We start from the raw sequence: 11,893 nt of genomic DNA, 5'->3' as shown, positions 1-11,893 counted from the left end.
TTGTGGTCTTGTCTTTAACTACAAGTGTGCCAAAAGGAAATAAAAATCATCATACACATAGCCTAATATTCATGGCAATCTGGAGAATTAACCGGAGCAGGGTTTTATTCTGAATGAATGAATTAGCCTAAGACTTTGCAGGCTTTTTTTTGGTCGCTCATAGTTAAAAAATTCCTGAGTAATTTGGACTCATGAACGCATATCTCTAAGATCATATCTATGGCCTGTGATTAGTCTGTCTTATGTAGCCCAGTGTCACACACACACACACACACAGAGAGAGAGAGAGAGAGAGAGACGCGGAGAAGGTTTAAAGAAACAAAGGCGGACTGAACTCCACCCATTCCTCGTCACTCTCAACCTTTCGCAGGTGTCGCATCCACATTCTTTCTACTTTCTCAGTTGAGAATTAAGGTGATTCCCACAAACGCTCACGAACACACAGTAGGCTACTGCTGACTGTCACTTCCCGGATCCAGCGTGTCCAAGTTACTGTGGAAAGTTTCTGAAGTGTGTTGCTGGAGGGAGGGACGGAGGGGGAGCTCTGTGAGCCAACAGCGGCGCCGCTGCACTCACACACGGATCAGTTCGGGGTTTGAGCTCCGGGATGTCGGCCGTGAAGGCGCTGCAGCAGTGGTGCCGGGTCCGGTGTGAGGGTTACCGGGATGTGTCCATCACAAACATGACCACGTCCTTCAGGGACGGCCTGGCTTTTTGCGCCCTCATCCACAAACACAGACCCGATCTCATGTAAGTAGCCTACTGACACCAGAACATTTTAAAACGCACCTCAGCGAGTCAGTCAGTGTTGTCTGTGTCGTGGCTAGTTTAAAACATTTAACTCTTAGCCTATAGTTAGAAGGCGAATATTGGTTATACTTCCCAGCTTTTTGACAAGTTTCAGCAGTTGATGAAAGGGAACAAACTTCAGCTTCATGGGTCTGCAGGGAAAACAGGAGCAGGAGCTCAATGGACTTTGGAGCTAAGTGACCAAAGGGGTCAGTATATTGGCCCCTGAATGGTTTGAAAAATTTGAACTGGAACTATTTATCTTACTTAACTAACATGACTGGACATTTACTCACCTCTTTCTCTGCATCAGTTAAAAATAACTGAGAGAACAACATGATATATGTCATGCTATGTCAGCAAATAATGTTTTGGATGGAATCAGTCATTATTTGCTTCCATAATAGCCGCATCTAAAATACATATATCTACTAGGCCTTTGCATTGAAATGTGAAAAATACTTGACAGCTTTCAAATGTCATTTGTTCAGCAAACAGACCTGTCGTTGACCAGAATATTGCTTAAAACTTGATTTGTAGGCTACTTACCACAAAACAGCTCTTCTTGTGTTTGTTCTTGTAGGTGTAAATAAAAATAAGACACAACTTCTTGTTCCATCTCCTCCCATCTCTGTGACCCATGTTACTTACTTTTTGGAATGAAGTGTGTGTGTAATTAGAGCTGAAAATCTCAATTTCAGCATGGTATGTGTGTGTGTGTGTGTGTTAAACATCCTTTTCAGTCCGGTGCCTTGATCAAATGTTTGGAATTAAATTTTTGCCTGAAAGTAAAAAGGACACCGTCTTTGTTTTTTCCCAGGACTCACTGATCACTACCAGGGATGTTCCACAAGGCAATAATGTTGAATATTTTGTACTTGAAAGCTGTAACATCTTGGCACAATATGGTTTGAATAAGATCTCTCAACATTAGACTTTGGCTTAATTTTTAAAAATTTTCCCAAGAATTGACTCACCGTCTCTAGTTGAACTACAGATATGCCTGGTTTTGTTCCAGAGAAGTCATTATGGAACACAGACAGACTGTAGTTTCGTTTTAAGATGAGACACAGCTGCTCCAATCCTTTCCATTCCAGTTTTTACCTGCAGCCAGACCAGTGTAGCTGCATGTTTAATGTTTACATGGGCTGAAGTACTAAATATTGGTTAAAGGCTTTGCTTCAGTTTGCTCACTATAAACACTATCAGGCCTGTGATGAATGCATCAGTGACACCACAGCAACCGTGAAATGAATTGATGAGTCACATTGTCAGTGTCATGATATATTTTGATGTGCATGACACAAATAAAACATGTATGGTCTAGACTGCTTGTAAACAAATAGATGAGGAAGGGAAGTTGGACCACATGTGTTTTATTACTAATTTTTTTTCTTCCTCTGTTGCAGCAACTTTGATTCACTGAAGAAGGAAAATGTCTTTGAGAACAACAAGCTGGTAAGACACGCTTACATTCTGCATTTTGACCTCTGAATGTTTTGAATTTTTTGTCCTGAAAAACTTATGTTTCCCACACACAAAGGGTTTCAGTAAAGTAGATTTCTTAATCCTGATCCATGCTGACATTAGCAGTTAGCTCAAAGCACCCTGTGTCTGAGCAGAGCCTCACCGAGCCACCAGCATGGCTGTACACTCTCTTGTGTGCATGTGATTAATCTCCTCTGCATCCAAATTGAAAATGACAGTAGCGCTCATACGTTAGTTGATTAATTAATCACTCAGTTGACAAATAATTCATTGCCAACTTTTATGACCGCTCAGGAGGGAACATATAACACGTTTTAACCCTTTTTAAAAATAAAATACACCAAACTCTTAAAGCCCTGCGATGGACTGGCGACCTGTCCAGGGTGTACCCCGCCTTTCGCCCAATGTCAGCTGGGATTGGCTCCAGCCCCCCCGCGACCCTGTACGCAGGATAAGCGGTTGACAATGGATGGATGGATGGATGGATGGACCAAACTCTTAAATGCATTAGTGTTGAAGAACTTGCTTGAATAAAATTTCCAAAGATAGACAAGTTTACTGCTTTAGATCAGGAAACATCTGATCAGAGAATAAAAAAACTACATTTGATGGCCACTTTGGTGAAATCTTTATAATTTGTTAATCAAATATAAGCATCAAAATTCATTCTTGACCTTGGAAGTAATATTTTGATAAATTCATCTTAAATCAAGGTCCACTTATTTGCTGTTTCCAGGGCTTTTAACCACATCTCACAATCTTCAGCAGTGAATGGAGTTTGTGTGGAACTTCTGTGATAACTGTGAAGTGATAACTGATGATGATGATGACTTTGAGATGTGGTTGAAAGCACCCAAAAAGCTAGTATCTGGACCCTGAGTTAAGATTATTTTGTAAAACTATATTGGGTTTAGGCTACAACTGTTGTTCAGACAAAACAAGCAATGTGAAGACATCACCCCGGGCTCTGGGAAATTGTGACAGACATTTTTAACTATTTTCTGACATTTTATAGACTAAATGATTAATAACTCAATCAAAAACTAATTAATGGATTAATCAATAATGGAAGTTATTGTTACATGCAGCCATGAAGTGCATCTACGTGTTTGTTGGCTCTGGAAATTGCATCAGTAACTCTTGATGTTTGGTAACAGGGAATTTTCAAGTCGAAAAGTGTCTGTGTTTAAACATAGCTGAGAGAAGTGATTGCCAAATACAGAGTGTTTCAGTCTGGGCACTTTGACGTTGGCTGTTTTTTGCATTCTTTACTTTCATTTTCTCTGTCATTTGGACTCTGAGCTCTGGGACTGATAAAAGTTTAACATCATAAACTTTTGCTCTTTAAAGTGAAATAGAATAAAAACCTAAATTAACACCATTCAGGATTGTAACTGAAACAAAGCTGAAACAATAGATTTGTTAATAAAACAATAAGCTGTAAGAGATTGAAGTGCCATAGGGCACAGCAAAGTAAACAGTGTTTTTATGGCTTACTTGATCATCTGATTACTGATTAAGTTTTGCCTCTGGTGCTTGTTGGCCTGCCTCTGCTTGTTGTTTGTTTCTGCTTCCATGACGCGCTGAATGTGAATAATCTAGTTTGGAAATTCCTGCCTCACCTATGACTCTCTACACATACGGTGTAGATTAAATCTGTGGTCTGAATTTTGTCCATATTGGCAGGATGAGCATCTAAAACCCAATACTAGTTAACTTAAATAGACAATAAACAGAAAAACAAACTTAATACAAGTGCCAACATGTATCGGTACATTTACTTTCCTCAGTGTCAAACCACAGTGATTTTGGCCCAATCTCTTGAATTAAAGATACCCCAATCATAACAAGACTTTCTCTGGGAAACTCACAGTCCTATGCACTTGAATACTAACATCAAGCAGCAAAGGTCTTGTATGAAGTGCGTTAAAATGCAAGGTTGCTACTGAGGTTTCATCTTCTTTTTATGTGTTTTATTGGTCCATTTCCATCTTTGGCCCTCGGTCTAGATTCTAAATATCCACACTGAGTTTCCACTGTTTTGTTGGATAAAGTCAATGTTATTTGCAGGCATTCAGGGTTGCAGAGGAGGAGCTGGGAATTCCAGCGCTGCTGGATGCAGAAGACATGGTGGCTCTTAAGGTTCCTGACCGTCTCAGTATCCTGACATACGTCTCCCAGTACTACAACTATTTCCATGGACGTTCCCCGAGTGAGTATCAGTCTTTCACTTTGTCCGTTTCTGCCTTTGTCCCCTTCCTTCTGTCTCACATGTCTAAATGTCTCTGTTTACCTGTTTGTTACAGTTGGTGGTATGGGAGGTATAAAACGTCCAGCTGAGGGCCCCACAGAAGAACCGTCTGGGAAGAAGAACCAGCCGGTCGCATCTAAAGTGTTTCCCTCTTCCAAACCAGCCAGTGAGAACAGCCCTCCCCCCTCCTCCAACATCAAAATGCCATCTCCTTCCCCAAAACAAACCAGAAATGCCACACAGGTACTATTTGCTGCAAAACACTTTACAGAAGTATCACTAAGTTATGAATCAAATTCTAGTGTCCAGAAACTGTAAAAAAAGTCTTGATTTGGGGAGTTACTTTACTGATGAGAAATGTGGAAGTTTATCAAGCCAACACATCAAAGATGACCCAAATACCTACAAAGTTCTGTTGTGTCTGTACCAAACTGCTATTTCAGAACAAACAGAAACCCCCACATTGCCTCAGATCAGTCACAGCAACTGTGGAAAAACTTTCCTAATTGAAGTTGTCATTTCCGCCTCATGAAACCTCTCCTCCCCTCTTCTAGGATGTTGCGGTTGAGAAATCCCATCAGGCAGGAACCCTGAATAACAAATGTGTGTCCTGTAACAAGCACGTTCACCTGGTGCAGCGACATCTGGTGGACGGGAAGCTCTATCACAGGAACTGTGCAAAGTAAGGACCTATGTAAATTAACAAAAACATAACTGATCCTTATAATCTATGGAGCCTAGATTGAGCCACTAGAACGATTAGGAGCTTTCAATTAAAATCATTGAATATAAAAAGCTATTATACATTGATTAATTCAATTTGCATTTAAACAATGAAAGAGTACTCCAATGACTTTGCATAGCACTCCTATAACACTGGTGGACTCTTAATGGACAGTTTAGTGGAAAAAATGATCAAAATTGATGCAGCAGAAGCAGATACATTCTTCTCCCTGATCATAACCTGGCGCTTACATTACCCACAATGCAACTTGACCAACAACGGCTTGATTGGAGATTTGGGTGTGTTATGCAAGTAGAGGCTAATGTAGCCTCAAGCTGCTAGCTCAAGAAGAGATGAGAAGCGGGCTACAGAGTTCTGGGAAGCTCAGTTCTTTCTAACTGCTTGTAGTCGTCAGCCTCATGTGGCCTCAATCACGACTTCACACAGCTAGAGCCTCAAAAGGTGTCATACAACCTTTTTCACATATGCAGTAGCACTCCCGTTAACAGACTTTTATTTGGAAAATCTGTGGAGTTCACCTTTGAAAGAATTCTAAATGAAAAGATAATTAAATTTGCCGGGCTTTCAACAATTTGTTTTTGTCAGGTGTCCATGGCCAGTAGTTCACCTGATATAGTGTGCACCATTAAGGCTGAGACCTTACCGCAGGAGCCCCGGGCTTGATCACAACCCGGAGGCCTTGGCAGCATGGCATCCCCTCCTCTCTCTCTCTCTCTACTGCCATTCCTGTCTTACTCTGCAGTTGTCCCTATCCAATAACAAAAAAAAAATCTTAACATTTGCTTGTACCCTGCTCGTTATATTCCATGTCAAAGTTTACTTGCCACCTGCTTTAACATTTACATTTAATGTTTCCATTTCACGATCACTTTAAATAAAAGAACTACATAAGGTTCTTTGGAAAGTTCTGTTTCACTCTTCCAGACTTCCACAGAATCTGGAAATCCAAGTATTACACATTGTCTCTGGCATCATCCAGAATTCATAAAACCATAGGGGGTTTTAAGGGGGTTGTATTCAAGCTAAAACATCACCGACAGGGGCTCCGATTGGTCAGCTGTTGAGCTCTGACCCTCCTTTTGATTACATGTGTTGTGCTTTCTGTCTTTCAGGTTACTGTCCCCTACAAACACAACTGCAGCTTTCAGAGATTTACCCACAAACACGCTTGTTTCCAAATTCACTCCTCTACCAGATGCCCCCAAATCCAACACAACTACTCCAGTTCATACACCCTCGAGACCGGGACCAACATGTCTGACAGAGAAATCCAGCAACTCTCCCAGCTTCTCCAGCACCTTTTCTGCTTCGTCTCCTTCCCGGCCTGCTTCAGGTCTCTCTTCTGTAGCTAAAGAAAGTCCGACATATGTTGTCTCCAAACCCACAGCTTCAAGGACAACTTGTGCATCTACCATCACCACAACTTCTATCAACACCAGGCCCACTGCTGCTCCTCGTATGTCAACCACAGCAGCGAAGACAATGCAGTCCAAGCTGAAGTTCCTCCAGTCAGATAACGCCACAAAGGATGAAGACAAAAAGACTACAACCACTAACACTGACATAAATAAAAGGCCGAATGTGACTGGTAAGGTCCAGGAGGCCGCAGCCGGTCAAGCTGTTACTGTGGTTGTGAATGTTGGTGGTGCTGGTAGAAAGGAAGCAAATGTGAGCTTAAACACAGGTGCGGAGAGAGGTAAAGCAGCTGGTGTAGGTGGAGATTCAGGAAAGGCAGGTGACCGTAACACATCGAAAGCATCAGCAGCAGCCTTCATCTCCAAAAAACTGACTGAGGAGAACAACAATAACAACAGTAAGCCATCATGGACGACTGTAGTGCTGAAGAAAACTGACAAGTAAGTAATCTAACAACACAGACATTTGCTCACATGTGACTATATAATATATTGCATTTGTCTGACCTCTACTGGTGAATAATAGCATTTAATAACACTCCACCTTTAATCAGACCATCTCAAGTCGAGACTCCAAAGAGGGAGACAGAGGGTGTCAGAGGGAGAGTGAAGCTGAAAGTTAACCCGGCAATCCTCGCAGACCTGCAGACTCTTGAGACTCCGGAGACCCCAAACTCTGCTCCAAGCCCGGCCAGCAGGAGCGGACTCAGAGCCAGAACTCCAGACAGAGGAGCCTCAAAGCCTGGCAGTGCATCACCCAACACCTCAGGTAAAACTCACACACTGAATACTGCGCATAGTGTTTTAGCCTGGTATCGTGTGTGTGTGTGTGTGTGTGTGTGTGTGTGTGTATAAACAAAAATTACAGTGTTAGCCAGGAGGTCTTTTGTGTCAGATAAGGTGGCTCACCTCCACTGGAAACAGTCAAAGAGTCAGACAGCAGAAATTTGAAGAGCAATACTGTAATATAATCTTTCATCATTGTATGACTTCTTATGAAATACACAAACAAAGTAGGCCACCAACCAAACTGAACATATAGTACATATTTTCAGTGCCTCAGTGACAACCTGAAGTCAGCTCGATACTTCTTCCTGTCCACTTCACTCTGTGTACAGGAGCTGTACTCGTTACAATGGGGATTATTTTCAGGGGGCTCCGTTAGAGTTACTGTAGGGATCAAAACACACAGCAGCTTGCAGTTAATGTGGACATTTTTAGATTGCTCTCGGGCTTCCGCGGGATTGACCTGTTGTTGGTGGAAAATCCCTCAATAACAAAACAATAGACATAGGAACTGACATTGGTAGTGGATGGGACTTAGGTGTGATGAAGGTATTAAACCTGAAAGTGGAAAAACGCTAAAGTTTCGTTTGGCTTCTTTGTTCTCAACAGCATCAGAGAATGAGTCTCCTGCGGACTGGAGGTTAAAACTGAAACCCATCTCTAAAGAAACCAAGTAAGACTTTATATTTATTTTATTGACTCTAAACTTGTTTTGTGTTGTCACCATATTCCATGTTTCTGGTTAATTCCTTGCCCTTACTGGCTCTGTTCCTAATTTCATAACAAGCAGTATCTGTACGTGGGCTGGCTCACTAGCGTATCAACGGCATCAAGCATTAACTATATGAGCTCTCTTTTTCTCCCGATGTCCTATCCATCCATCCATCCTTTGATCCAGTCTTTCATCCATCCATCTATCCAACCATTCCTCCCACAGGAAGCCTGTACCTGCTGCTCCTCCAAATGGCTCGGCCATCATTTGTAGTCGGCGCTTTCAGTCTCTCCTCTTCCGCCACATGCATGTGATCCCCAAATGGTGTCAAGACTGAGTAGAGTCCTCCGTGGTGCAACATATGCTCAGTGCTCAGAGTTCCTTTCCCCAGATGACTTTTCCTTCCACTCTCATGAATCAGAACTATGGGCTGTAGCGATATAGAAAAGGGACGACTTGTAGGAGCAGTTTTAATTAATTAATTAATTAATTAAATTCCCTCTTTTTTTCTTTTTTTATCCATCCACAGACCCGCTGGTTCTCCACAGTCCCTTAAACCATTGGCTAATGAAGCTGGAAAGTCACAGACTTCAGAGGTTTCTGTTAGGCCTTCTCACTCTCATCTTCACAGCCCGAGCATTTCTGTCACGCCGCCTGCATCAAAGGGTAACATAGTTACCTGTGTTGTAATGTTGTTCTGTTTAAACATGATATCTACAAAAGAAAACATGTACCCACACATTGTTATCTTGTTCTTGTTTTATTTTACATGAACATGAGAAATGGCCCACAATTGCCTAAATAAGAATTAGACCACTCAGGGAGTCCTCCGTCTTTTGTCTTTGTTCTTAACATGTTTTTGCATTTTATCTCCTTCTATTTCAGGATTTCAGAATGGTCAAAGAGATCTAACTGCAAATGGCAACAAGTCAGAGTCAAATGTCTCCAAGGTACTGAACCGTAGATGGAAAATAAGTTTGGTTTAGGTTATATAATGTTTTAAATTAAATCCATTTTAAGGATTTTTTTTTTTCAGTCAAAATAAACATTTAGAAGATGACACCTTTTAGCTAGTGCATGTTTACATCACCCATACACTGCACTTCATGCTGCTGTAGCTTCACTGTATAAACTGATGTAACAGTAGCTAAAGCATTTTTGATCAGCAAACAAAGTTAGCTAGATAATGCTAATTAGAAGTGATTACATTTGTGCCAAAACCAAAATTATAGGAAAACTAAGGAGCTGATAAATAAAATGAGCAAGTGAAAAATGCTGTATACAGAGGAGTAAAATTTGTATTTATTTAATACTGCTGATTGGCGGTAAAGGATGAAAAACATTTCATCTTTTTAACCAGCTGATTGGTGGAATGGAAACCTTTTTACACTCCTCATTTTAATTTTTTAACTTAAGTATTATTTATTAATGTAATCATTTATTTTTTTTACTAATCTGATCATCTTTACTGCCCACTACCCTTTCAGTTTTGGGGCTCCACACTACAATGTAAGAATGTCATTTTGATAATACCACTATGTTATGTTCACCTGTGTTTCTTGATCTCTGTTTTGGTTCACGTCTACCATTAATTTTTTTTTTGTGTATGTGTCTGTTACATCTGTAGACAAAGCCAGACTACATTCACAAAGAGGACATCATAAAGGAACTGCAAGACATCGAAGATAATTTGAACGAGCTGGAGAAGAGGGGTGTCGAGCTGGAAATGAGACTCCGCAGCAGTGAAGAAGGTAAGATAAACACACACGTACTGAATGAGCCTCTTCTTTAGGCAGATTTAGAGTGAGTGCATATGGGATTAACTGTGTGTGTATGTGTGTCTTTGTCAGACGGTGAAGATGACTCTCTCATGGATGAGCTCATGGTTGAGTGGTTCAACTTGATCAGGAACAAGCAGGTGGCCATTCGCCGGGAGTCTGAACTGGTCTACATGTGAGTGTACACACACACACACACACACACACACACACACACACACACACACACACACACACACACACACACACACACACACACACACACACACACACACACACACACACACACACACACACACACACACTCTTAGAAAAGGGGCATGCCACTATTTAGCGATTAGTGAAACAGACTTGTGGCCAGAAGGTTGACAGTTTGAATTCCCAGTGTCCTCCCTCCTCCGTTCCACAGCAGGATGTCCTGGAACAAGACAGCTTACCCCCCACCAGCTGCAGTGGACAGAGAAGTGTGAAGCAGGATGCTGCTTAACAGCTAACATGCACTGCAATTATTCATTTAAAAAATTAATGTTAAACTTCTACCAAGGTTCCACAAAAATGTTGTAACAAAAGATTTTCTGTATTTCAGCTAAGATCTGCATTAAAATACACACAGTGTTAGAACTCATGGGGTTTTTTGGAGAATAAAAGTATAATAGTGGCTACAGTAGAAGGATTATGTACAAGTGACTGAGACACTGAGCTACGGCCATTTAAAGCTGCTCCAATCAACATTTTTATGTTACCAATGGATGAAATGACTTTGTGTAATGTGAAAAGGGTTGCTTGTAGTGACAAATGCACAGAGAATTATCACCTGCCTCACACCTGACCGTCTTTCAGCATACTGTTTTGGTTTTATGGTCTGCAATAATATTGTTTTGGTTCCGTCTCACCGTTCTCATCAGCATAATTTTAAGTCTCATATATCTGCTGTACATTCCCTGCTCAGCACCAAATGGTAGTTAGTGAAGCATTTAGCAGCCCGATCTCTTTCCTAGGAGTTAGCGGAGACAAAAACTGAGCTAAAGGGAGGGGAATATTGGATTGGACGTGTGCCAGGTGGCCAGAAACATGACTTCAAATTAATTATCTGCTAAATGTCTGAAAAAAACTGTTGCTAACAACAGTTTCCCGGTTTGATTCCACTGTGTAAGTGCAAATTTTTTTGGGTGGTCATCCTAGTATGTGTCGTACCAAATTTGGTGAAGGTTGGAAACAATTTGTAAAACTTGTAACGTATAATGTACTAAATAGCTTTTGCCAGAGCTTTCAATTACAATTCACGGAAAACTGCAGTAACGGGTATAGCCCATATAAACAGATATGTGTTGCGCAAAGGAATTGATGCAAAACGGAATTTGTCAAAAAACCAGACTAAAGATGTACATACAATCCTAGGTAATGGTAACAAATACAATAATCACTATTAATTTATATTTGTATGTTGTTTTAATGTGTAGTGGAAGAACCCAGGACCTGGAGGAACAGCAGCCCAGTGTTGAGCAGGAGCTCAGGAGACTGATGGAAAAACCAGGTTAGGGTTTGGAGGGAAACACATTCAACACAAGCCACAACATTAAACAGACCAAACATGTGAGACTAAAATGTGTTTGTGTTTGAGCAGAACATCTGAAAACATACTCGGACAGGAAGAGAGAAGAGCAGCTGATGGCCAAACTGGTGGAGATTGTCAATGACAGAAACGCTATTATAGAGGGTCTGGATGAGGACAGACTCAGGTGTGTATACAACTGACAGATAACAGTACAATACTTCTGTACTACATAATGTGACATAATTAAGAAGTAGAATGGAAAATTGCATGTAGTTTTAAAAAACATTTTACATCCGTATTAAGTGAACAATGTACATGGGAACCCTAACCTTAACCAAGGAGTTTTCATGGACAAAAAGCAAAATGTTCTTGAC

General features: G+C 41.0%; 1 protein-coding gene across 1 annotated transcript in view; it reads left to right on the top strand.

Moving 5' to 3' along the window:
• The first annotated feature begins 344 nt into the window (after positions 1–344).
• The window catches only part of micall2b (mical-like 2b), an 18,666-nt gene continuing 7,117 nt past the window's right edge, over positions 345–11,893 (top strand). Inside the window, exons 1-14 of the mRNA XM_046048081.1 lie at positions 345–750; positions 2,199–2,247; positions 4,348–4,489; positions 4,584–4,771; positions 5,083–5,210; positions 6,386–7,129; positions 7,243–7,457; positions 8,084–8,147; positions 8,716–8,852; positions 9,072–9,136; positions 9,814–9,937; positions 10,037–10,139; positions 11,425–11,498; positions 11,589–11,703. Coding sequence (XP_045904037.1) covers positions 608–750; positions 2,199–2,247; positions 4,348–4,489; positions 4,584–4,771; positions 5,083–5,210; positions 6,386–7,129; positions 7,243–7,457; positions 8,084–8,147; positions 8,716–8,852; positions 9,072–9,136; positions 9,814–9,937; positions 10,037–10,139; positions 11,425–11,498; positions 11,589–11,703 — 2,291 coding nt within the window. The 5' untranslated portion in view covers positions 345–607. The remainder of the gene's footprint in view (positions 751–2,198; positions 2,248–4,347; positions 4,490–4,583; positions 4,772–5,082; positions 5,211–6,385; positions 7,130–7,242; positions 7,458–8,083; positions 8,148–8,715; positions 8,853–9,071; positions 9,137–9,813; positions 9,938–10,036; positions 10,140–11,424; positions 11,499–11,588; positions 11,704–11,893) is intronic.

The sequence above is a fragment of the Micropterus dolomieu genome, linkage group LG04, assembly GCF_021292245.1.
Source record: "Micropterus dolomieu isolate WLL.071019.BEF.003 ecotype Adirondacks linkage group LG04, ASM2129224v1, whole genome shotgun sequence".
Classification (NCBI taxonomy): domain Eukaryota; kingdom Metazoa; phylum Chordata; class Actinopteri; order Centrarchiformes; family Centrarchidae; genus Micropterus; species Micropterus dolomieu.
This window is presented reverse-complemented; position numbering and strand designations above follow the sequence as displayed.